Below are 24,351 nucleotides of genomic sequence, written 5' to 3'. Positions count from 1 at the left end.
CCGAGTGAACCAGCTATACAAATTGAAGTTGTAATACAGGAATATGCACCACTGGAAAAACAAGCTGACAAAGGTGAGAGGGTATAGCACACCTGGAGGAAGAGCAGGGCTCTGAGAAATACAAATGAAAAAGGTGAGAAATAAGAGGAGAGCTAAGGTAAACTTTTTTTTAAAATTAATTTTTTTTTTTTTCCAACAAAGCTGACTCGAAGTGAATTGCATCAGCACAGCTGTATAGCACTGGTTCCCACCTGTGGAAGGCTTCAAGCTAACTGGAGATATAGTGCTTGACAGAATGTGTGAGATAGGATATAATTTAGTGCTTGGTATCTTTCCAAATGAAAAAAAAGTAAGAAAAAAAAGAAAAGAGAAAGAAGAAATGTATGAGTGCTTCTGTAATACAAGTTGAAAGTAGTTTAGGATTCAGCATGACTCAGGCATAAAAGCTTGCCCTGTCCTAAAGCTGCTGGCTTTAAGAAGCTCCTTAGCTTCTCAAAAGAAAAGTAAAAGCATAAGTAGTAATGTAAGCATTTCCAGTCTGTGTCTCAGGACACAGAAAGAGAATATTAGATTAAGTGCTGTTTAACTGAGTATTTTTTCACCATGTACTGTTAATCTGTTCATAATTTATGACTTTTTTTTTGCTTTTGTGAGTGTCTTTTCATACTTCAGGTCTGCAGGTGATATTCTCCATCAAGTTCTGTATTACTGACACCTGAGGCATTTCATTAGCATTTAAATGAACCTAAAGTGCCTAAGTAATTTTGTGATAGGGCTGCGTTTGTGTGGCTAGCTGTCTATTGCATTTAATTAAATTCTGGACTTCTTCCTTCCTTGTTCAGAGGAAAAAATGCAAGTTCTGTCTGAAATCCAGCAATAGTAGGAAGAACAAGCAGGCCATAGTTTTGCCTGCTGCCAAGGTTTGTCCTCTACTCACTATCTCTCTTTTCACTATTCAGCCCTAATGAAAAGCTTTCTCAAGAAGGAGAATGTTTGAAAAGTGACCAGGGATGGTGAACTCTCAAACTGTCTCTGGGGCTTATTTGTCACAAAGCAGGGGATGACAGGCTGACAGCTGGGAGCAGCGTAGGCTTTGGCATGGCCTGGTTGTGCACAGTGGCTCTGGGGATGCCTACTGCTCTGTCTCCTTCAGTCCTGGGGGATTAGTCCTGAGATTAATTGTTCAGCTGGCTGAGCAAAAAATTCCACTGTAAAGAAAAACTGGTGGCTTCTGGAGAAGTGGAAAGGGTTGTTTTTATTGAATGTACCTAGTTGATATCCCAGGCTCATTGAGTGATGGCAGGCTACAGCTCAGCAAGATGGCACAGGGCCACAGTGGCTTTGGGAGAGTCACATGGGCTCTGCTAGGCTGTTGGGTCCTGGGGCTCTTTATCCTCTGATAAATGTGACATTGTGAGAATGACCTAAGGCCCTTGTGACACCATGAAGAATCCCTTGGATGGGGAATTTTTACCTCTGTGAATTAAAACCATGTGAGAGTCTATTGTGTAATGGAGATTTTTCAGTTTTGCCTGATTAGAGACACTTAATAAGAAAAGAGCAGGGTGAGGAAGACAGATTTCCAGAAGAGTGGTTCTGCTAAATTGGTGGGGTCTTGGATGTTTTTACTGCTGAGACATCATGTGAGATTCACTCTGCTCAGTCAGCACAGCCAAGAAAAAGGACAGCTCAGGGGGATGGCATTAAACAGCTCTATTAAAGCTCACACAACTGGGACTGGGAAGATAAGGGACAGTGTTACTCTGCTCCCAAGCAGGGACAGAAGGACTAGGCAGGATGATGATAAAGGAGTGTGTTGTATTTGCAGTGGATTCAGCAAAGGACTTAAAGCTTTCTTTTGCGTTTTTTTTTTTTTTCTTTTTTTTTTCTTTTTTTCCCAAATCCATGCTTGAAGACCAAATTGAAATTATCACGATTGCAGATTGCAGCTGCATGCACTGCTAATGAGGTGTGTCTCTTTCACAACCACTTTTACTTGAGATCACTTCTAGTGAACATGAAGTATAGAAGGGAATCCTAGACCTCTCCCAGCTGTGACACAGCTAAACCTCTGAGGCAGTGCCACTGCTCTCCACACTGCTTCTCTCAGCTACCAGGCCCCAGTGGTGCCACAGGTCAGCAGAGCATGGTAGCATGCTACCCAGCCAGCAGTCCTGCCTCTGGACCCACTACTGCACAAGCCTCCCTTACTGTCTAAGTTTTGTTTATTCACAGTCAACTTATACACATCTGTTCTTGTGCACTGTTTTGTAGCTTTAACACCTCTTCTGCTCTTCACCACTTTGATGTGACTGGGGTGGCAAACATATCCTCATCCGTCTTCGTGGTGTCCTTGGTAAATAAAGTGAAGCTTTGCTCTTCTTGTAGAAGTTATCTGTAGGATTGCTGTGGCAGTCTACATGGGCTGCACTGTAAGGTTGGGCTGCCCGTTTGCATCAGTTTATACAGCAACTCCTTTCTTAAGGCTAAGGATAGAGTATATATGTGTATACACTCAGTTTCCCTCCCTCATCACTATCCTTTGGATTTTACAGGTGCGTCTTTAGTTGTATAAAGTTAAAAAAAAAAAAAAAAAAAAAAAGCATTTCCCTGTTAAAAAGTAATGAATTGGGACTAAAAAAAAGAAAAAATAATCAAATTCAGATCCTCTCGAGAGCGGTGCGTTAGAGCATTTCCAGCCGCCGGACCTCGGGCACCGCGCTCCGCCCCTGCCCCGTCCCCACCGCGCGGTGCCGGGGGAGGAGCGGCGGGAGACGGAAGTGAAAACAAGAGCGAGGGACGGAGCCGCTGCCTGGCAGACGCGCCGCGGGTGTCTTCGTCGCTCCGCGCCCCGCAGCGCCGGGCTGGGTGAGTGAGTGGGGTTAGGCGGAGAGGGACTGGGGAAGCCAGAAGGTTAGGGTGAGGCTCGAACTTCGTGCTGCTTCTCGTAACTTGCAAGTTGATTTTGTTGTAATTTAACTCCGTGTCAGGGTGCCGTTAAGCTGCCCGGGGAGCTCACTGCAGGGTGCGGGACTCAGGTCGCTGCCTTAGGGCTGGAGCTTCGTTCCGGGTCGTCGCGGCGAGGCTGGTGGTTCGGTGCTGTCACTGTCCCGAAGACTGCCTCCTTCTCGTGTTCCCGCTGTTCCGCGTCCCCACGCGTGGTAATGGGCTTTTCTGCCAGGGTTTTGAAATTCCCCCTTCCAGGAGCTGATCCAGAGAGCGTTTGGTGAAAACCGACAGAAGTTGCGCAGTTCCTCCGTTGTTGCTCAATGCCCCCTGCACGAAGTGGGGTTCTGAGACTTAGATGCTGCTCTCATGCTTTGAGACGTGCAGTGAGTTTCCGAGTGATCGCCTCCTTCCTGCTCCGTCTGGGAGGCTGGAGGTGCAGAGTCACGGGGGTGAGAAAGGAGAGAGGAGCGGTGCTGGGAGCCACGCGAGGCATTTCACCAGGCAGCTTCTTTCTCCCCGTTTGTAGCTGCTTCAGACAGCGTGGGGGGAACCATCCTTTTCGAAAGAGATTTGATTTTCCTGAAGCTGTTGCTACAAATAGTTGTTACTTTTTTTTTTTTTTTTTTTTTTTTTTAAACCTGATTACGAGACCTTTGGATCCTTCTTATGGGTAAAGCCTTCTGCTGGTGCCCGTGAACGACGCGTGTACTGCTCACTGTACATAGTGTGCTTTCTTGATATCCCCAGTGTATGGTGACCTGTTACTGTGGTGTCTTTCATTCACAGGGAATGAAAATAATTCTCCCTTTCCTGAGGGAGGAAGTCTGTAACTAACTAAAATCCCCTTTCAGAAGAAATTAGCAAAGTTGTACTTCTTGCCTCAGTGGTGAGCAAGCCCCCTGAGAGCTCAAACTTTCTTTTCTTCTCACCCTCTCCAGCAGCAAAAAGACCTGGGGGTGGGGAGGGGGGAGGAGGGGGAGGAGGAGGAGACGAAGAGCGGTGGCATTTACCATGCCGAGGATTTTGGGGTATGTTGAGCCAGTGTTGGGGCTAGAGCTGCCAAGGTAGCTCTGAATCCTGGTTTCCACACCTCGGGAGGTCCGTTGGACTTGGGTACATTTGCAGACCCTTCCGCCTCAAAACCTAAAATCCCTCTGCAGCGCACGGTGAGGTCAGGCTGGGTTTGGGGCGTGCAGCCCACTCGCTGCAGTGTGCCCGTGGTGCCACCTTAAATGTCAGCACAGGAGCTGGAATCTGGCCGTACCGCGGTGTAGGCTTACAGCCCGCTCTGCTGTGTTCTTTGCCTTACTTCAACCATACCAAAATAGTCGGGATCCACTACCTAAGATGTCATTGTAATGTTACTTATCTGAGGTGAAACTGAAGCCCTTATCTCTGGCTCTGGGCAGCAATTAAGTGCGGAGGTTGCCTTTTAAAGGTAATTTGTTGCTCGCATTGATGTGGAAGGGAGGGAGACGCTGGAGTTTTGCTCTGAGTTTTTTTTTTTTTTTCTGTCCTCTCACTGTTACGATGTGGCTGTCGGTATTTTAATTTAATTTGCAGTTTTCGTTTGAGGCTTGGTGTTAAGATCTGTCATGTCTGTAGCATTGTTTTGTCAATGCGAAGTTATGCTGTAGAACTAAAAGTCACAGGGTTTTTATTTTCTTCTGGTTAACTTCAAAGTTGTGATGTTTTGATGTTGTACTGAAAGTGTCAAACCATAATGTGTTGGGAAACAAGTTCTGAGCTGATGACATGGCAGCATGTGATATTCATTTTGTCAGAGACAAATGTGCCAATGATGGTAACTTCTTCCATACTTGGATTTAAAGGATGCTATCAATTCATGCTTGTCTCAGCACTGAGGTTTATTTTTTTTTTTTTTCCCCCCACAGTATTCTATCAGATATTTGACAAATACTTTTTACTGTGTGCTTTTATTGAGATACAAGAATTTCAACACCAGAAACCTTGAAAGTAGGAAGAGCATGTTACCAGCTCCCTGTGTTTCTTCCTAATCAATTCAGCACAGCAAAACATGGGAATGAAAGTACAAGTAATGGCAGACTTTGTGTAGATTTTTGGCTGTCCTTATACTATGGAGGAGCAGTAGGGAGTGCTTTTTGTTTTTTATCTTCCTTAATTTAAAAGTGTAATCGTCTTCTGCAGGCATCAAGTCCTTAGCTTGGATCCTTGAATACTGAACACCATGAGCAACTACAGCGTGTCTTTGGTTGGCCCAGCTCCTTGGGGTTTCAGGCTTCAAGGTGGCAAGGATTTCAACATGCCCCTGTCCATCTCTCGGGTGAGTGTGTTCTCCCCTCTGCTTGTGTTTGGGTATCCATCGTGCTGCAGTCAGCCTGCAGCCTTCTTCAGACTACAAAGCCTTGAGCTGTGTGTGCTGGGCTCAACTTGCACTGTGGTGTGGGGATCTGGGAAAATACATCTTTGTTGTCTGAAGGTTCCAAGGAAATTTTACATCTCCATTTAAAGTCTAATCCATGTTCTTATCTATGCAACAAAACAGGCAGAAAGCACCCTTGAATTCCCCTCCCTGCTCACCCTCAGAAAGTTGTGACATGAAGAAGGAGGCTGGCAGGAAATGGGCAATTTTCTGCCTGTGCAGTTCACATGGGAGGCAGCGGGGGAGAATCACTCATGTTCCCATTGTTTATTCAGCAGTTCTTAACAGTTGGAGGATCTTCTGGTGTCTGTTCTTTCAAATCCCACTATTTGCAATAAGCTGCACTTAAGAAAGGGGAGTTATAAATGGTAATTCATGGGTATGTGCCTGGATGGAAATACTGCTTTCTCAAGAGTTTTTTTTTATGCAGCAAGTGCTCTTAACTGATGTTCACAGGAGTGTTTTATAGAGTATGTGCTCTTAACTGATACTGAAAGGATTTGAGGAACTAAGTCAAAACAAATGTGATCTTTGTATCCAGGCATTATCTACCAGTTCCCAGCTTTTGAAATGGCTTTTTTTTTTTTTTTTTTTTTTTTTTCAGTGATGAATTTTCTTTCTATGTGGGCTGAGTTTCAAAGCCTTCCTCAGATGACTAAAACACTTAATTTACATCGCACGGGGACTAAATCTTATTATTTAAAATAATAAACCTATTGAATTTATGTGAGTACTGGAAATCTCTGGGTGAAGAGTTATGGCTCTGGACTCCAGCACCTTTAAACTGTGCTTTGCACGGTGGAAGCATTCATATATAAATGACTTCTTCTTTGCCAGCAGCCTGCCTCCCCCTCCTGCGCATTTATGCAGTTTAGTGACAAAGATTAATTATTTTTTACACCTGTTGGGACTGCGGAATTCCTGGGAGAGGGAGCAGGTTTCTATTTGGGTTTATGCATCATGGTAATATTTTTAGCTAATCTCAACTAGCGATTTGCAGCCTGCCAGTTCATTTAGACTTGGCTAATCTTAGTCACCTGTGGACTATTTTTTTTTTTTTTTTTGTGGCTGGGGTAAAATGGAGAGCTGTGAAAGTACCTGTGTACAGATAATATCTGAACTAAAAGGGGCTGAACTACAGTTTATTCCCTAATTCTCAGAATTTTCAAGCTGAGCTATAACTCGGTTTCTCGTTCAGCATCTGGTTACTCCTGCAGCAACACGATGCTTGAAGTGGGAATATTCTTCCAATGTGATGGCTGAAGGACTACTGTAGCAAGGAAAGTTTTTAGAAGCGTGGACTGTTGCCACCATGGGGTGTTTGCAGGCGGTCCTGATGAGCATCTCTGGGCCGTAGGCAGGAAGATACAATGATCAGCCAATTTTAGTAACAGTAACGCTTGTTTTTTTGTAAGGGGCTCTGCCATCCTGGAGAGCCAAGGCACAACCTGGCTGGTAAGCGTATTTTCCATCTGAAAACTTCTATAGAGGAAACAAATTTTACTTGTTTTTTATTTGTTTTTTAAATTAGTCTAGATGAGTATTTTATCACGTGAATTAAATGTGCTGTTTGTATGGAGTAGCAGGAAAGAATCAGCCTAAACAGCTGAGTTTAAAAGCCTGAATTATGGGATTCCCTAATGACAATGTCAGTGCTCATGTCAGCAGATCATAATGAAAAATGGGTTCTGAGGTGGTTTTAAGGTTCTAAACATACACGGAGAGGGGAAGAACAATACCCCATTCACATGTTGGACCTCAGCTCTGCTTTCTGACTGAGTCATTTCTTTTTATTTGGAGTTAAGGACATCCAGATTTTGCACTTCTCTAGTGTAACGACAACAACACTTTTCAATCAAAAAAGCATTTAGGCTGGTATGCCAGTCCAGCTTTGGTCGGGTAGCTGGAAGAATTCGATGCTGTGTTCCTGGTATGCTAGAACAGCTTGTACCATTCACCTCCACCCCTTCTTTTCCTGACAAAGTATAAATGCCTTCCTGCATCTGAAAACCACTAATTAAATTATTTTAGCATAACAGTAATGAGGCAGTAGAATTATGTTCTTTGGCAAGGAGGACTTTTTTTTTTTTTTCCCTTAAATTTTTGCTCTTGATGCTGAGGATGAATCCGGCTGTTTCACTGAGGGCTAATTTCCTGCTTTAGTTTAGTTTTGGCTCCTTGAATTTAAGTTCAAATAAAGTACAGTTTATGAAGCATAGGGAGTACTTTGTTTTTGAATGCTGTTTATCCAAAAAGCTAATGTCTTATTACTGATAATGGGAACAACATTTCATAGGCTTCCTGGAGAAAGCTTTCAGTAATTCGTTTGGCTTGCAATGGTATGCCATTTCAGTGGGAGTGGTAGTTGCCTCTAGGTGGTAAAGCCAATCTGTTTTTTCGTTCTACTGTTTTTTTTGTGTTTGTTTGTTTCTTTTCCCCTAACACTAGTACACTGTAGACGTATTTGCCACATCATAACCAACAGTTTATCTATTATAGTGCTTCAAAATTGCTACATGTATAGCTGCAAACATCTCACAGTAAGTAGTGTACACCATGTTGGGCATATCCTTGTAGGTACTGGCATGAATCAATGTGTGCAGTGCTTGGAGTTGCATGCACTTGTATATGACTGGACTTTAACTAGGTGGCTCCTTGCAAAGGAACTCTATCCTGTGCCATTACATGGGTCAGAAATAGACACGTAGCAGGAGGTGGTGTGTTGGGAGTGGTTGTTCTAGGTTTGTGCTACAGGTGTGGAGCAGAGGTGTTGCTCTAACAAGAGAGTCCTCACTGGAGAGGAAGTTGCTCTATGAGTTTAAAAAAAAAACAGAATTGATCTTTGCCCTTGAACCAGGAATGAAGGGCGGGCTGAGGTTGTCGATCTCCCTCTTCTACTAACAATAAACCATTCAAGTGGCTCAAGCTACCACATGCTGCTGTACTGTGAGGCTTCCAGGTATTTAATTCTGAAGTGGCATTTGTATAATTAGAGGCTGCAAGCTATGGCCAGTTAACTCATGCTGAAGAAAGTAGAAATTGCAGGAGATGACATGTGCAAACTAACATTACTGAGATGCTGTCCTCACTTGTTCCTTGTGGTGTTTTACATTAATTGAAGGAGCAAGGAAAACATTTGTTTGAAACCAGTGCTGTAATGCAAAATAAAAAAGTGGAAACCTAGAGCAAGTAATAACTAATTACTTTGGGATGCAAATTTTATTTTTAGCTATTGTAGGAAATGTCTGACTTTCCCTATGAAAGCAAAAACTTAATACCTGTCCATCTTTCTAATACATGCAGTTACGTGAAATTACTTTTGTCATCATGCAACTTGATGCAAATGAATTGATCATCTCTGAATCAATGCAGGCCACTACACAGGAAGCTGCTTATTTGGCATCTCCTTCTCAATCTTCAGTTAGCAGTTTCTTGCTAGGTGCTTGGGACATGAGGAAGTGTCTCCATTCTTTGGTATTCACCTACTGTAAGAATTGCATCTAAGACCCTCATTATTTCTCAATTATTTCCATGTCAAGTTTGTTTCCCAGTTGCTAAATATCAGCTGGACCAAAAAAAGTTGGTCAAAATATTTGAAATGGTGTTATTTCACTTTCAGTTTGCCAATGCTGAATGAATTGCTATGACTAACATCTATGCACATCTGAGGTCCTGGATGAATCCTAGTGATGTTTCTGTTACATCCATTTGGATGTATTAATATCTTTAGATTTTGCATTAATATTATGTTTGTATTACTTTGAGGGTGATTTATTTAGTCCTCAGTGCTCAATAAACATAACTAGAATAAATTTGGTAAACATAGCAGTTTTGGCAATTGTATTCCTACAGTTGCCTTCTGCAGAATGAAATGAGTAGCCCCTGGTACTGAAGGATTATTCATTAATGTGGTAATGAACTGACAGGTTTAGGTATTCATTCTAAATGCATTCCTGAAACATTTGTAACATACCAAAATAGGGACACAAGTCTTGCAGTGAAGTATGTAAACAATTCTTATCTCAGTTTTATGACAGTAATTGCTGCCAGAAACAAGGAAATACTGAAGTGATACTATAGCACTGTACGAGAGTTGCTCTGAAAGCAATGCCACCTACTTTATCACGTTGACCCACAACATCTGAAGTGGATGTTGATGGTATGGCTGTAGAAGCTGAACCTTTCCATCAATATTCCCTTACATTTTGTTGCTGTGTGAAAGATGGCAGCTGAGAAGCAGTCTGACAAAATGACTTTTGACATGGAACTGCACTTGAAGCAAAGGTGTGGAACTGAGTTCCTACATGTAGGGAAAAAAATGGAACCCATTGGCTTTTTTTTTTTTTTTTTTTTCCTATCAGAAATCCCCTCAGAAATAGCCCTGTATTTTTGCATTTATTCACATATCAAGTACATTTTTCCTTGTTTTTGTGGCAAGGTTGTAGCTGATGAAAGACTCATGATAATGAATTTATCAGCGTGCAGCACCCCCAGGGAACAGGTAGACAAGCAGCCCACCTTGGGATGAAGTGGAGAATGAGTATGCATGCAGCATATCAGTAGCTCAATCTGTGTCCCACGTGCGCATGGTGAAATTCTTCGTGCTGGTGTCAGATGATCATCACCAGAGCAATTGCCCTCCTTCGCATTCCTATTTTTCCATCCTTCCTACCCAGGTATTCATGTGGTTATCTATTAAGTCTATGGGGATGGAGCATATGTATGCTCTTTGCATAATATTTGTTTATGCAGAAGCTTGGCCTTTGGTCTTCCTAATGTTAGGAAGCAAACTATTTGATTGCCATTAACATCTGTGAAAATTAATTTTAATGATAATTAAATAAAACAGTGGCGTGAATAGACCCCAGGTATGCCAGCTTAGATTGACTAGAAGATGGCTGAGCCCTTTGTTTGGTGTGATTATTATTATTTTTTTAAGCCATATGTGTTGTTTTCAGTAAAATAAAGCTGTGGGCTTTTTGTTTTGTTTTATTTTTTTTGGTATAAAATAAACTATTACAGTGGGGGACTAGGGAAATGGTCTTTCCAGCAGGCATGTGTAACAGGAGAGAAACACTAGAACAACTGGTGGCCTGGCCAGTGATAATTGTGTTGGTAACTTTATGCTCTGTCCTGGAAGCTCCTGCAAGCTACTAACTAAGCCCTAACTGGCAGCTGCTGGCATTGCTGCACTCCTGGGAGTTGCTCCTCACTGGTGATGGTTTCCGCAAAACATGGCTTCAAATGTTTTCCATTACTGTAACTTACATTGCTCTGTTTTTCTGGTAGACTTATTTTACAGTGTGTCATTTTGAAACGTAAAATTTCTTATATGTGTCCAATGAAACCATGAGCTGTTGGAAGTGTTGTGCATCTCTGGGAAGAGTCTCAAGCCAGGAAGTAGGGTAAGAGGTGTGTGTAGGAATAGGTACTCAGTCTGTATCTTAAAATTCATGGAGGATATCTGATCATTAAAGATACTTTTTGTGAACTGTGAAGAGAAGTTCATGAATAGGAGATAATGTCTGGTAATGAAATGGGACTTCTGTCATCTGTTGTTTTTTTTAATCTATTTTTATTGGGGAAATTTTTAAAAAGGAAATACTGAAAGTTGATAGATCCAAAAGCATTTTGGATGTCGAACTTGACATTTTCAAGATGAGATTTGGGGAAAAAAAAATCTGTTTAAATCTCCATCTTGTTTCAAGTCTCTTTGTCTTCTTTCTCTTTATTTTATGGTCTAAAATTTCTTAGCAACAATGAATGCTGGAATGTACCAGTAACTTTGAAAATAGGAATAATACCATGACTTCCAGATCTTGAACTTTAAAGAAAACTGTCAGTATTGAGGTATTCAGCAATTATTATTTTAAGTGTAGGACCAGAGTAGGAAGTTACGAAACCGAAAACTTGGTAAGAACCAAAATTATCTACTTATGCAGTCTTTCTTTGAGATTCAAGATGGATGACTGTTAACATCAGTGGTCTTTCTTCTTTTTATAGTCTATGTAAAAGTTGTATTTAATCTTCACTTGCCTTATTTTATTTTAAGTGAACTTCCAAGAAATTATCTTGTTCAATTTCTTCTCTCCTCAGAAATGAGCTTTGGATTGGCCTAAATTCAGGCTGTGGGTCTCAACAGGGACCTTTCCTGGCACAAGGTGGGGGCTTAGGGGGAATCTGCAGAGGTCACAGTAGTTACCTGCTCTTCCTTCTCCTGGGGCAAAAATTGTTTTGGTTTACAGGAGTTCATAGAATGGATAACATTCACAACCAATAAATTAAGAAGCATTACTTGGTTGTATTTTATTTAATTCTGGTTAGATGTGGCTTGCTAAGAATGACAAGCAAGCTATGAGTTTGCATCCTTTCTACACTGAATGCTGAAGGAATAGAGGTGCGGTGTGTGGGTGGTTTTTCTTGGTGGTTTTTTTTGTTTGTTTTTGTTTGTTTTTGTTTGTTTGTTTTTTTAACTTTTGGGACTGAGTGGAATATGGACAATAATAATGTTCCTTGCTTCACAAGTGATGTATGTAAGCCACTCCTAAAGTCTCCTATTTATTTCCATAGAAGCTACAACAGATACAAAGAGCACATAATAAAATAGGAGGCATTACTTTTAGAGCAGCCCTCATAAAATTAGCAAGTTTTCTGAAGGTCTTAAGAGCATGATGTAGTGCTTTAGGGCTTGCAGAGCTGCCTGCAAGCAGTGTCCTCCTTGCAAGAATTTCACTTGAAGATGGGAGGAGAGATCCCTTTGTACGGCTGTAATTTACCAGTTGCCTCCCTTTTCAGCACTATTTAATCTTTGTGTTGAAAGTTGGAAAAAAGTTTGTTTTCCCAAACCATTTGTTTTCCTTCCCTTGCTGTGTAGTTTAAAGCAAGACAGAGCATCCCTGAAGGGAGAAGGGAAAGTAGAAGCGAGGCTGTAGGGTAAGAGGTGGGAGAAACATGTCTATATCTCATCTGTCCTTGTCCTTATTTGGCAGACAACCTCCTCAGACTTAGTAGGAAGCAAACTTAATCTAAATAGTTCCTGTACTGATGTAATTCCCCCAAAAGTGAATTTAACTGTCGTATCAGGGAAGAAAAGAAATCTACAAGTTTGTGGCTAAGGGATATCTGACTTCATGTGTCAACATATTATTTTTTTGTTTAAGGATGCTGGTAACTTTTTTTTTTTTAACTTATAAGTGACTGTTGTAGTTACAGTATGAGCATTACAAGTGAAATGTTTTATGATGGAGAAACTGAAGTATGTTTATAGCATCCACTTTTGAAAGACAGATGTAGTGGAAAAAATAAACTGCAATTAGAAGCTCAGTGTAGATGAAAAATTGGCAGGCTGTCTGGAGGCTAAAAAGTAAGGTCACTCATTAAATAGAAACTGAGGAGAAAAATAATTAAAAAAAAATAAGTATTTTCTTTGTGAGTATCTGACCCTGGAGGCTTGACAACTTCTGTCGACTTCCCCACCATTTTGAGCTGCTATTTTTAGTGTGACTGTTTTTCTCATTATTCATTGGCTGATGGCTATCAGAAGGCATTGTGAGAAGAGACATGGTGGTGAAAGATTTGTTTGTTTGGTTTTGGTACGGAGCCAGCAGATAACATTGTTAATTTTTTGCATTTGTTTTGACATTTTAAGAATAGATTTCATATGTTATCAATGTAAGGGAAAGTGTGAGAGAAAACTGTCTATTCTGGGCCTGAAACAGTGAGAAATAAAAGTATGTTAGTATTCTTCCTGGCAGTGGTCAAGAAGGGATTGGAAATGGGATTGAGAATTATCTGAATATGAGAAATGGAAGTATAGGTGACTCTTCCAAGAATAGAGGCACTGGAAAGGGAAATAGCTCCTGGGGCTGGTGTTACCCAAGTTTGTGGATGACATGAGGCTTCAGGGAAGTAAAAGAAAGAAAATGTAACTAAAATATTTGTTTAGGGTGCCTTACTGTAAGGGATCCACAAACTGAATTTATGGAGTGAGTTATTGTGTGTTCTTAGACAAGTTGGCATAGGTGAAAGAGAAAGGTTGTGAACATTTGCAGCTCAGCAAAGGACTCTGTGTCAGTAGCTTCTGTTACCATCTGGCCTTAAATCTTTGTTGGTGTAGAAGACTTGATAATAATCCAGCTGTTCTCTTATGAGATGCTGAAGGTGGAGCAGCTAGGTAGAAGATTTGGTGTCACAAACTTCACTAGTCTGGCTTAAAACTGAGAAGCTATGACTGTGGATATATAAATAGATGACTGTAAGATATACTGGTGTAGATTAGGATTGCAATCCTATTCTTGGTCAAGATAACCCAATAAATCAGTTTTGTAATTGCACTCACTTCAAGGTGCCCTTGCTGAAGTTATTTTCTTCAGTAGTGTGGTCATGCTGGCTTCATCCTTCTTCAGCTGGAGTGTGATAGTGTCTGTGTTTGTACTGAACAGTGGCCTTTCCTACAACCTACTTAAAGCTAGATGCGTGTGGGAATGAAGCTCAGAAAAAGAGGGAGAAAGAACAAACACTGATGCTTTAGGTTTGGCTGAGGTATGAGGAGGTGTAGGCACCAGCCAGCTGCATGCTGCACAGACCTTATGATTTCTAGCTGAGTAGTCACAATCACTCTTAATGTTACAAATCTAATTTAAATGACTTCCTTAACTCGACACAAGGGATATTTTTACTCTTTTTTTTCCATGTCTTTGCTTCATCAGTCACTCATCTTTCAGCGCTGTCAGATATGTGGGATGAGGTCCTCACAGAGTAGCTCTTTGTCAGTCAGAGACACCAATGCAGTCCCACCACACAGTCTCTTATGTATGTTAATCTAAGCAGGGAGGTACTGTGAAGAGGAAAAATAGCGTATTATAAACTGAAGACCATATCATGACACATCTCTTCAGTTATCTTCAAAGCAGATGAGAAAGTGCACCACCAAGGTAATACGCTCAGTAGTTTCGATGTAAAGTAAGGCCAGTAGACATGAGCACAGAAACTTCTGCTATTAGTGCCCTATTTTTACTTAATAGTAAAAATGATAGTCATTGGAGTTTTATAATCCAACAAAGTTGGAGTGAAGCTGATGAATATCTGTGACACTTGGACGACTGTTCTGCCTATCTTTCTGCCCTGTCAAGCTTTGTAATTCAACAAGCATTGCATTCCCATTCAAAATACGAAGGTGCTGTGCATTCCATGAGCGGTTTTTGTTTTTCCATTAAAGTAAGCCAGAAATTTCCCAGTAGATTAATCCTTATTTTTCCCTATAGAATATTATTATTACAGTTTGTCTCATTCAGAATTAAATTTGTACCTTAGAAAGTTCTGCTTAAACAGTTTAGCAGAAGTAAAAGTAAGGCTAAACAATATCTTATTGCTGAAAGTATTAAAAAGTGGGAGCTGTAGTGACTGCTGTCAGCTTTGTCTGTAACAAAGCCCTGAAATGCAATGCAATGCGTTGTGTGAAATGCCGTAGACTTAAAAAACACGTCTGCCAGGTCTTCAGTAGTCCTGTTGGAAAGGTCAAATGATTTGCCTGTTAACTGGACATGAAAGAATTTGGCTTATCCTGGTCTATATTAAGGAATGACCTGATGTGACATTTAGTTCTTTCTCTACCGAGTGGTTGAACAATGTCAAGTACTTAGAATGGGAAGACAACAGAAATTTATTTTGTGTTATTTCATGGTTATTTTAAAGGCTCTTGAATTGTGATTGAGGTGCAAAACCTGGGTAAGTATTGGCTGTATCACTTTCGGGAGAGTAAAATTCCCTGCCAAGTTTCTGTATTTAACTAATGGGATCACCTGCATGTATCCCATTTATTGAATCTGGGCAGGAAATGACCCAAGTGCCTCTGCTAAGTGTGTTATTGTATTGGTAGCAATAGCATTTGGGTTTTTTTTTTTAAGCAAGGAGTACAATAGGATAAAGACAAAACACTTAAAGTGAAGGCTGCAGACATAAATACAAATGTATTTTTGTTATTTAAAAAAAGGTTTTGCTTTGCTGGAAACTCCAGCTGTGAAATGTTTTCATTTAGAAACTTTAGAAAGAAGAAATAGCTTTTCTGTGTGAGCAATCTCTTTGCCAGACAGTATGGCTGAATCTACAAATGAGATCTGTAATATGTCTGTTACTAATAATTTTTTCCCTACTGTACAACTTACATGTGACAAGTCAGTGTCCAGTGCAACTCGTAAGTTAAGCTTTTCATTCTTTCTTGTAAAGCAGGAGGCCTACATCCAATTTATTTATTTATGAAGGGGCAGTGTTTGTTTCTGCAACTTGTTGATGTATTTAGGCAGTTTTTCCTGTAATGCTCTACATTTTTACTTAATGCCTTTTTATTTGTTCATTTTAGAAAGATCACCAGTGAAGCTCTGTAAACCAGAATGTTTGTGGAGTTGAGTTCCATCTATTAGAAGGAAAGGGAAATTGAAGGCTTGTAAACCTTTAAACATAAAATATATGTTGGTCATGTAAATAATATTGTTTCCTTTTGGCACTCTGTAGCTCCTCATCCGATCTTAAATGTTCTTCATCCATACCTCTTAAGAGGATTCTCTATGTGATGTTTTATATGGCTGAGTAGCTGTTATTTCAGAATTGAAAAGACTTCTCAAAAAATGCATATTTTGGCTAGCAGGGTGTATTCAACCCTCAGTTGTCAGGGCTCTTGTCCTTTCTGGGGGACTTGTGCTTGTCCCCTTTCTTGAGGGATTGATGGTAATGCAGACACTGGTCTGGGGATACAACCTACTCGACAAAGGAAGCAGTGGTTGGGGAGCAGTCAACACTGTTTCTTATCCGGCAACCTAGTTCTTTCAAATTTTTCTCGAAGTTGAATATATTGTCTTTGTGTAGATAGGCAAAGAACAAAACAAATAGAATCACTGAATAGAAGGAACCCACAAGGATGCCTGAGTCCAGCTCCTGGACATCAGCAGCTTGCTTAAGAGCTCATGTAATACCAAATACATCTTCTACACGTGAACTTCCCCCTACCTCTATACCAGTGGTAACTGGCTGGAAAGAGATGATAGAAGAGGACCTGTGTCTGCATTTCCATCAGCACCCTAAGCAGGTGTAATAGGTGGCACTGGGGTATTATTATCCCAACCAGGGCAGGTGTCTGGGGACAAGGCAGTCTGAAAAGTGCTGAGGCCGGGCTTGCTAGGACACGTCTGTTGGTGTACTAAGCTGTGAAAACTGCCCCCCAAGTGCTTATTAAATTACAGCTTTTGTCAGTTACGGATGCAATCTGCTCTCTCTACTTTCCAGCTGTCATACTCTGGCAACTGGGTATAAGTCATTGTAGCAGAGGCTTTCATGAATCTTTTGAGAGTATACTCAATTAATAAATAAAGTTATTTAGCTCTTGTGTGGCTTGAGCATAATCCTGTAAATGCCAAGAGCTTAGGCCTTGGTGCCACAAAAATATTTGAGCGGTAGTATGATTTTAGACATGCAGGTTGTGTTTGTGAGGTGTTTTGTTGTTTTTTTTTTGTGGTGTCTTTTTTTCATTTTTTTATTTTGTAATACTCAAAGCTCAGCTGATGCTGGTGTTAGTTGCTGCTCAGCACCCTGCTGTGCTGGCTCTTCAATTTGCCATTACCAGAAGGAGTCATTGGCTAGCTTGGAGGTGAAAATGAACTCTTCCCAGCCAACTTTCTTCCTCTCAAGTTGGTACTTGTTGTGTGTTAGCCACAAGAAAACTGGCTAGCAGAGAGATTGGTATGATGTCCAGAGAACTAATTATAAACATATCTTTAAGCTGGTCAGTCTCCATCTCTGAAACTATAACGCTAAATGAAGGGGTGCAAGAGCATTTGGGGGAGAAACTCTCAGAAACCATGGTGGCGGTGTCTTACATCATGGAAACCCTGTACAGATGCTCTAGCACCTTGTCAAGTGAGAAATTAGAACCTTAAAGCTGGTCCTTTTTAGGTAATTTTATAAAGCTGCCTTTTCTGAACTATTCACAATGACTGAGCTTATGAACTGAATAGCATTTTTTGGCTGAAAGAGTGCTTCTTGTATGTGTCTGGAAATGCTGTCCACTTGCAACATGAAAAACTAGTGATGTGTGCCTAAATCTTCCAGGCTGGAGTTCTTACTGTATTGCTGGGGAGATGTTCAGCCTTGAGAAAAGGAGACTGAGAGGGGACCTGATCCAGGTCTATAAATATCTAAGGTGTGGGGGGCAGAATGGCGAGGCCAGACTGTTTTCAGTGGTGAGTGGAGACAGGACAAGGGGAAACGGCTGGAAACTGCAGCATAGGAAGTTCCGCACAAATGTGCGCAAGAACTTCTTTACAGTGAGGTGACGGAGCACTGGAACAGGCTGCCCAGGGAGGTGGTGGAGTCTCCTTCTCTGGAGATGTTCAAGACCTGCCTGGATGCCTACCTGTGCGACCTGCTGTAGGGAACCTGCTTTGGCAGGAGGGTTGGACTCGATGATCTCTGGAGGTCCCTTCCAACCCCTACGATTCTGTGATTCTGTGATCACTGACCCTCTTATGTTGGAGGGCATTTGATATTCTCTGGTTGGCCAACTAACTTCTTTGTTGAGGGTATTTCTTCCATTGGCACATCTATATTTGAGCTTCAAAAAAGTGGAAACTGATGATTATTGGAAATTCATATGACATTAATTTGTTTGGATGTGTGGCCTGATTAAAACTGCTGCTGCTGCTGCAGTCAACAGCCCAGATCAGCTTATAGCTCTGCCCTGGATGGCGTGGGAATAAATAACTGGAAATTGCTCACAGGAAGCTCTGATTACAGCAGTCAAAGCAAGGATTTTAGGCAAACTCATCTGTGCTGTCACTCTGCTATCCCCAACCTATCAAATAAGGTTTTTGACTTTTGTCCTGCTGACTACCCAATACAAGCCCCCCTTTATCCTACAGCACAGATCTGTTCCTTGGAAGAAACTCCTGGATAATTTGAGGGGCTGAGAGTTTAGAGGAGAGAGCTGAGACTTACAAGAGGTGATCTTTCACGGAAGAAGAGTATCTGGAATAAGGGGATAAAGACAAGCTTTGTGCTATTGGTAACTGCTGCATTTCAAGGATAGCATAGGCTTGAGAAGGGCAGCATGCAAATTATTCAGATAAAAGTGCAATGACAGTTATGTAATATTAGCAACAGTTCTGGGAAATGCGATACACAACAATGGATACTGCAGGCTAGGAAATACTTAACATGGCATTTAAAATTGTGAACTGCTCAAACTCATTCAAACCTGTTTATAGTGGCATATGTTTTGCATTCTGCCAAACAGATTAGATCCTTCCAATTTGTCACCTGCTTTTTAAAAAAATTTTAACTGTGAAGTGGAAGGTAGTTTTGCAAGAATACAGTCTATATTTCCTTCAGGTTTTTTTGTGGTGGTTTTTTTTCCCCTCTGCCTTTCTTAGTCTGTGATGCTTGTCTTTCTCTTGAAATAAGTCTGTCAGATGTTTTTGCTCTTAGTTTGTTTTCTAAGAGAATTTCCATTCAGTAGTCGATATTAATTGTGGTGCTTAGCAAGGTTTAGCTTTCAGAAAAGCATATGATGGGATTGGAATTAATGGATTAATAAGAGCTAGGTATTTAAAACAATCAAACAAAACCAAAACAAACTAAATCCCTATTAAAATATACACAAGATATTTGTCAGAAAGTTGTGAATAACAAATGAGGAAAGCTTTGGGCCCGGTGTGCTAGATGCCTTAATTGTTTACAGGGGTGACTTATTTAAAAGTTCTTGTCTCTGTTTTTAGTGTTACAAATTCTGCCTTCTGAGACTGTATCCATCCTTTTCTTTCCAGTTTTCCCTCCCCTTACTAGGCAGCCTTGTGTTGTGGCCCATCCCAGCTTTACTGTGCCTAGCTCTGGGTTTCTGCTAGCCAAAAAAGCAGGCAGGCTTGTGTTGCTAGTACTGTTGCATTAAATGCTTCTACGCAGAGAAACAAGCTGCTCTTTCAGGAACCAGTTTATGCAGCCTAGAAGTGAAGTGTTTGTTGAAATCTCTCAAAAGATATCTCTGTGGCCATCCCTTTCCATGTGGCAGTGTAACAGAGCCAAGTTTGTTTTGCCAGTTGGTAGTGACGTGTGAATAGGGCAGCAAAGGGGAGGATAGGTGAGGAGCTCCTTAGCAATCTCCCAAGGTAGACATTGCTCACTGCCCCAGCTGTTTTTGAGCTTTCTCTTTCTGTCTTCCTTCACGCTTGAATGATGCTCCAACAGCAACCCTTGCAAGGGGGGAAGACTGCTCTATGTCTAGACAATAGAAAAACCCAGAGTTGCTTTTACTGGTGCCTTCCTTCAATTTTGCAGTGAAATTCTGCGAGGTGAGCAGGGGAGGCTGCTAAGCCCAAAGTGCTTTGCGTTGCCGTGCTTGTATCAAAATCTGGATGCAATTTACATCGCCTAAATAATCCCTTAGTGTTACATGAAGTATTCAAGAAAATTAAGCTTAAAAACCCAAGGAAACCTCAGAGTGTATCTTGGCATGAAAATCGTGAGATTAGAAAACACTTCTTATTTCTAGGGCCTGACTCATGGTTTCTGAATGCATGAGGGTGGCAATGCTTGCTCCTATGGTCATGTAGCATTATAAATATTTCAGGACTTTAGGGCACAGAGCTTTGCCAAATATTTTTCTAGTGTTCATTTTATTCCTCCTAATTCCCAAAACAAATTACAGCAGCTTGTTTATAACTTGATTGTGTGTAATTAAACAAGCAGAATGTAAAATCTATTTCTGAAAAGGGTGTATCAAATCTAGGTATTTAAATCAATTAGATAGCGAATGAAATGTTGCTGGTTGTCTGAAAATTGCTTTATCAGGATGTGGTGCATGCTGTTCAGTGTATATTGAAGTGAATTGCACAGCAGCTGGCTTGCTAGAGATATTCAGAAATAAACAGACTGTGGCATGTGTAGTAGAATTTGACCCTGTTAGGGAAATAAGTAGGGCAGTGTCCGCTCAGAATGGTGACTCCTGCCTGTGCCAGCAGCATATATGAAGCAAATGAAAGGGAGCATATGTTACTTCTCTAGTTTGTTCATCATGAGTATGGTAGTGTGTGGAAAAACTCACGAAATCAAACTGCTGTGTGCACAGGTAGAATAAGCCCTCAAACTTGCAGGAGTTCCTGGACCACCTTCACTTATTTCTCTGACCTGAAAAGGACAATTCTTTAGCCAGAGAAAACATGTTTTGCTCCTGAAAACGTACTTGCTTGTTTGCTGTTTTCACAAGCGTGAGTGGGAAATCCTTGGAATCAGGAACGGTGTGTTGCAGGCAAGATGCTGAGCAAATATTGGGAGAAGTAGATACACAGAGAGGTTTAGGTTATTCTTGTGTAAGTTATCTAGGAAGTATGTTACTCAATCAAATTTGCAATGTTTTAAAAGGTAATACCTGAGCTCATTTTTTGTGGCTGGTCCCAGTCACTATATACTGTACAGATTTGCAATACAGGAAAATTAGCAGTTTCAATTTCTTCAGGGAAGAAAGAGAAATATTTATGGTATGTATCTTATGTCTCCATATGCTTTTGTTTAAAATGAGGTGACTTACGGTAGAGTGTAACCAGTAGGTGAACACAGCACACCACAGTTATCACTCAAACATAATTTTGACTGTTACATGTGATGTGTTTATTTTGAAAACTGAATTTCAGTCTCAGAATGGAGTTTATATTGTACAGTTTAAATTCTCTTGAATATTTTTTAAACTAACTGATTGTAGGAAAAATTGGATTAATACGTTGCCTTTAAGATCAACTCTACCCATAATATCTTTTCCTTTCTTCATTTGCTTCACTTTCTATATAGAAGAAGATGACAGTTGGCATGATGCCTTCTCTTTGAATCGCACAGTTTAACATTTCTGGCAGCTGGATGGACATGGAAAGCTATGAAGTGACAAATCTGTTTCTCATACCTTTTGTAGACTGTTTTTTATCAGATGGAAAAACGTTAATATCTACTGAACTTTCCTCCTTTGGCTCACCCAGACAGTAATTTGCTATAGCATTTCCTGTATGTTGTCTGTTGGTATGGAGCTCGTGCTTGCTGTCCTTGCTGCATTACAGAGCTGCACTGAGGTGCTGCATCATCCCCAGGCTTCTACCCTAGTGTTGGGGTAGCACAGTCTCACACTTGCACCATATGGCTGAGTGGGAGAGTGCTCTAGAAGACTTCTGCAATGGAAGTTATCCATCATCCAAAATAAAATCTTATGTAAAACTGGGAAAACAGCTTTACTTTCAGTATTTGTTGCAGTGCTGTTGATATTTCCCACATGTATCTGCAAACAAAACTGCTAAAAGTTTCAGGAATTTTTTGGTCAAACTGCAGACAGCCTAGAAAGACTTTAAAAGAAAAGTTGTCGCTCTTGTGATTTCACTGGCTACTTTCCCAACAAAGAAGAGTTGAGACAGCTCCAAATTTTCCACGTTAAAATATATTTTGATGCTAGTAAGTGAATATTTTTTTGAGATGAATAGGACTTTTGTTTTCAGCAAAATTTCACTCACTTACTGTTTAAGTATTTTGGCCTCAGAAACCAGCAGAGTAATGAAGAACATGGCATAGAACTAATTTGGCAGTTGAATGAATATTTTCTATGGGCTACGTGAAGAATTTTGTGGGCAAATACATGGTTCTAGCCAGTTCTGCTGTAGTGCTTTAACGCCTAAGCAGATGGTGAACTTTGAGTCCTTGAACACCAGAGTATTGGGATCTATATGCATGGGCTGGAGGGATATTTTCCTATAAGCAATTACTAAAATGATTTTACCTTCTATTCCTTTTCTTCTCTGCTTGTGCACTTAAATACTAACTCTGCACACACTTGAGCCTTCCTAATGCTGACACACAGCCTTGCTATAGGGCTGAGGGCTTTTTTGTGATGGAACAGTGAGAAGTAATGAAAAGCAACTCAGAGGTTCCACCTCTGGCATGGAGTGATGATAGTACCCGCAGGAAAATCATGCACACCTTCTTTTCTGAGAGCAGCTGGAGGGTCCTGTCTAACAGCTTTCCTTGGCTAAACCACTTAAGTGGTTTATTTATTAAAAAGATATTGTGCTAAGCCCAGAACTCCAATTTCTTTGGCTTTTTAGTTAATAAATGTTTCTCTACTAAAGCTGCTTTTTTCTTAACTCTCCTTTTACTTTTGTTGCTCTTTTGCTCTTTTGCTTTGCCATAAACTGAAGTAGGAAGGTGATTTTAGCCTTGCAAGCATGCCTTGCCCTTCCATTTCGCTGCTGGTTTTGAACACTGCTGAAGCTATATTATATTGTCTACACTCCAATTTTTCTAAGGCTTGGACCTCTCCTCAGACCTCAAATATTTTCACATGGAAAAAAGAAAATCTTACATTAGTTGAGCCAGGCTAAAAATAAAAGTGACGACCACACCCTTGAGGGAGAGATGAGATGCTGTATCTTCTGAGAGATAGTTTACTGAAAAATTTACTTTGCTGCTACTTAACTGTTCTGAGCTATGAATGAATTTTGAAATTTTGTTAAGGCCATTATTTTCTTTTGTCAAAATATCTTGAAGTTCTTAATTGTTTTGTTTTTTTTTTTTTAATTTCTTTTTTATTTATTTATTTATTTATTTATTTTTTAGTTATTGCAAGGCAAATTCTGTCTTGTCTTGTCTTGATGCTCACTGCAACCTTTGGTTCAAGACCAGAAACTTGCTCATGAGAAAAGAGACATGTTCTTTGGCAATCCCATGGGAAGAGTGTGGCTCAGACTGCATCCCACAGGGTAACTTCATTCATGCAGCAATAGTTTACTACAGTCTCACCATTCTATATGACAGCATGGCCAAAAATAGTAGTTTAATTATGCTCAAATTTACTGTGAAAACCAGCTTATTTAACAGTTGTCAAACTGTTTTTGTTGTTTTTTGTATGTGTTTTCAGAACTCTTCCTCATTTTTTTTCTCACTGTGCTCTCAAAGGAACAGTGATGAGCCAAACTGAATGCTGCTGAAAAATGAGTGACAAAGGTCTCTTTTTTTTTATTATTTCTATGCTCTTTTAAAATATAACAATATTTTTTGTATACTTGATCTTTTTTTTTTCTTCCTGTTGCCAAGATTTTTGCAATACCTGAGTAGTCTGTAAAGGGAACTATTCACTAGCTGTGTTGTGCAGGATAATGGTTTGTTTCATATAATTTATTTAGGGCTTTTTTTAATGTGAAATGACTGTGTTTTCTTAACATGTGAAGCAATAGTGATTTGAAATGCTTCAATATTTTGCTTTTTCCACACCTGCCTTTAGTGTTGCTGGCAATTTCACTGTTTTGAGACAGCCTGTCTATTGCCTAGACTGTGTCCTGCTGTCCTGCCTCACCCAACCTTATGCACAGCATGTGATGCTCGTGCTTCTGACATCCATGCTGGCACTCCCTGCCTCCCACCCATACTTTCCTGTGCTGCTGAAGCAATTGATGCTTTCCTTAGTTCTGCTTTAAAGAAAATTTTGCTGACTGCTGGAAAGCTGTGAAGGCCCAAGCTATAAATCTGAGGAGTGTTTGTAAACTGGGGGAGGAAGGGATGCATTCTACAAAATATTAAAATGTTTATAGACAGATCTAAAGCATGAGAGAATGTGGAACACCATAAATATAGTGAGTTTGCAACTGAATTTCATTTGTCCGTAGTAACGTCTTGAACCCAAGACTCTTAACAAACAACTCTTGCATTTTCTACTTCCTTGGGATGCATCTGGATCTGCACATTCATATTTGGCAGAAGAGTAAACTAAAAGTTGTCATTCTCAGAAATGGTGCCTGGCAGCCTGCTTTGTTTCACCAGAGGGCTGGAAACGGACCTAAAAGTTCACTGTCAAGCAGAACTGTAATGTAATCCCCAGGCAGTGTATTGACATGACGTGCCAGCTCGATGTGCTGGGGTTTTAAATAACTTGCATTCATCTCCCCAGAGTATGCGAGGAAAGTTTAGCCCCTTGCTGAGCAGCCCATACC

At 40.6% G+C, this 24,351-nt stretch overlaps 1 protein-coding gene across 10 annotated transcripts in view; it reads left to right on the top strand.

Moving 5' to 3' along the window:
- Positions 1-2,761: 2,761 nt before the first annotated feature.
- PDLIM5 (PDZ and LIM domain 5) overlaps positions 2,762-24,351 on the top strand; it is a 116,541-nt gene continuing 94,951 nt past the window's right edge. For 6 of the 10 annotated variants that reach the window (XM_052682120.1, XM_052682115.1, XM_052682119.1 and 3 more), the window contains exons 1-2: positions 2,762-2,868; positions 5,119-5,254. In XM_052682120.1, the coding sequence (XP_052538080.1) occupies positions 5,159-5,254 (96 nt within the window). In that variant the 5' untranslated portion in view covers positions 2,762-2,868; positions 5,119-5,158. The other 4 variants (XM_052682111.1, XM_052682113.1, XM_052682112.1 and 1 more) reach the window with 4 other exon arrangements.

Source organism: Tympanuchus pallidicinctus, unplaced genomic scaffold, assembly GCF_026119805.1.
Source record: "Tympanuchus pallidicinctus isolate F22 unplaced genomic scaffold, pur_lepc_1.0 scaffold2, whole genome shotgun sequence".
Lineage (NCBI taxonomy): Eukaryota > Metazoa > Chordata > Aves > Galliformes > Phasianidae > Tympanuchus > Tympanuchus pallidicinctus.
The sequence above is the reverse complement of the archived record's forward strand: the minus strand, read 5'-3'. Positions and strand labels throughout refer to the sequence as shown.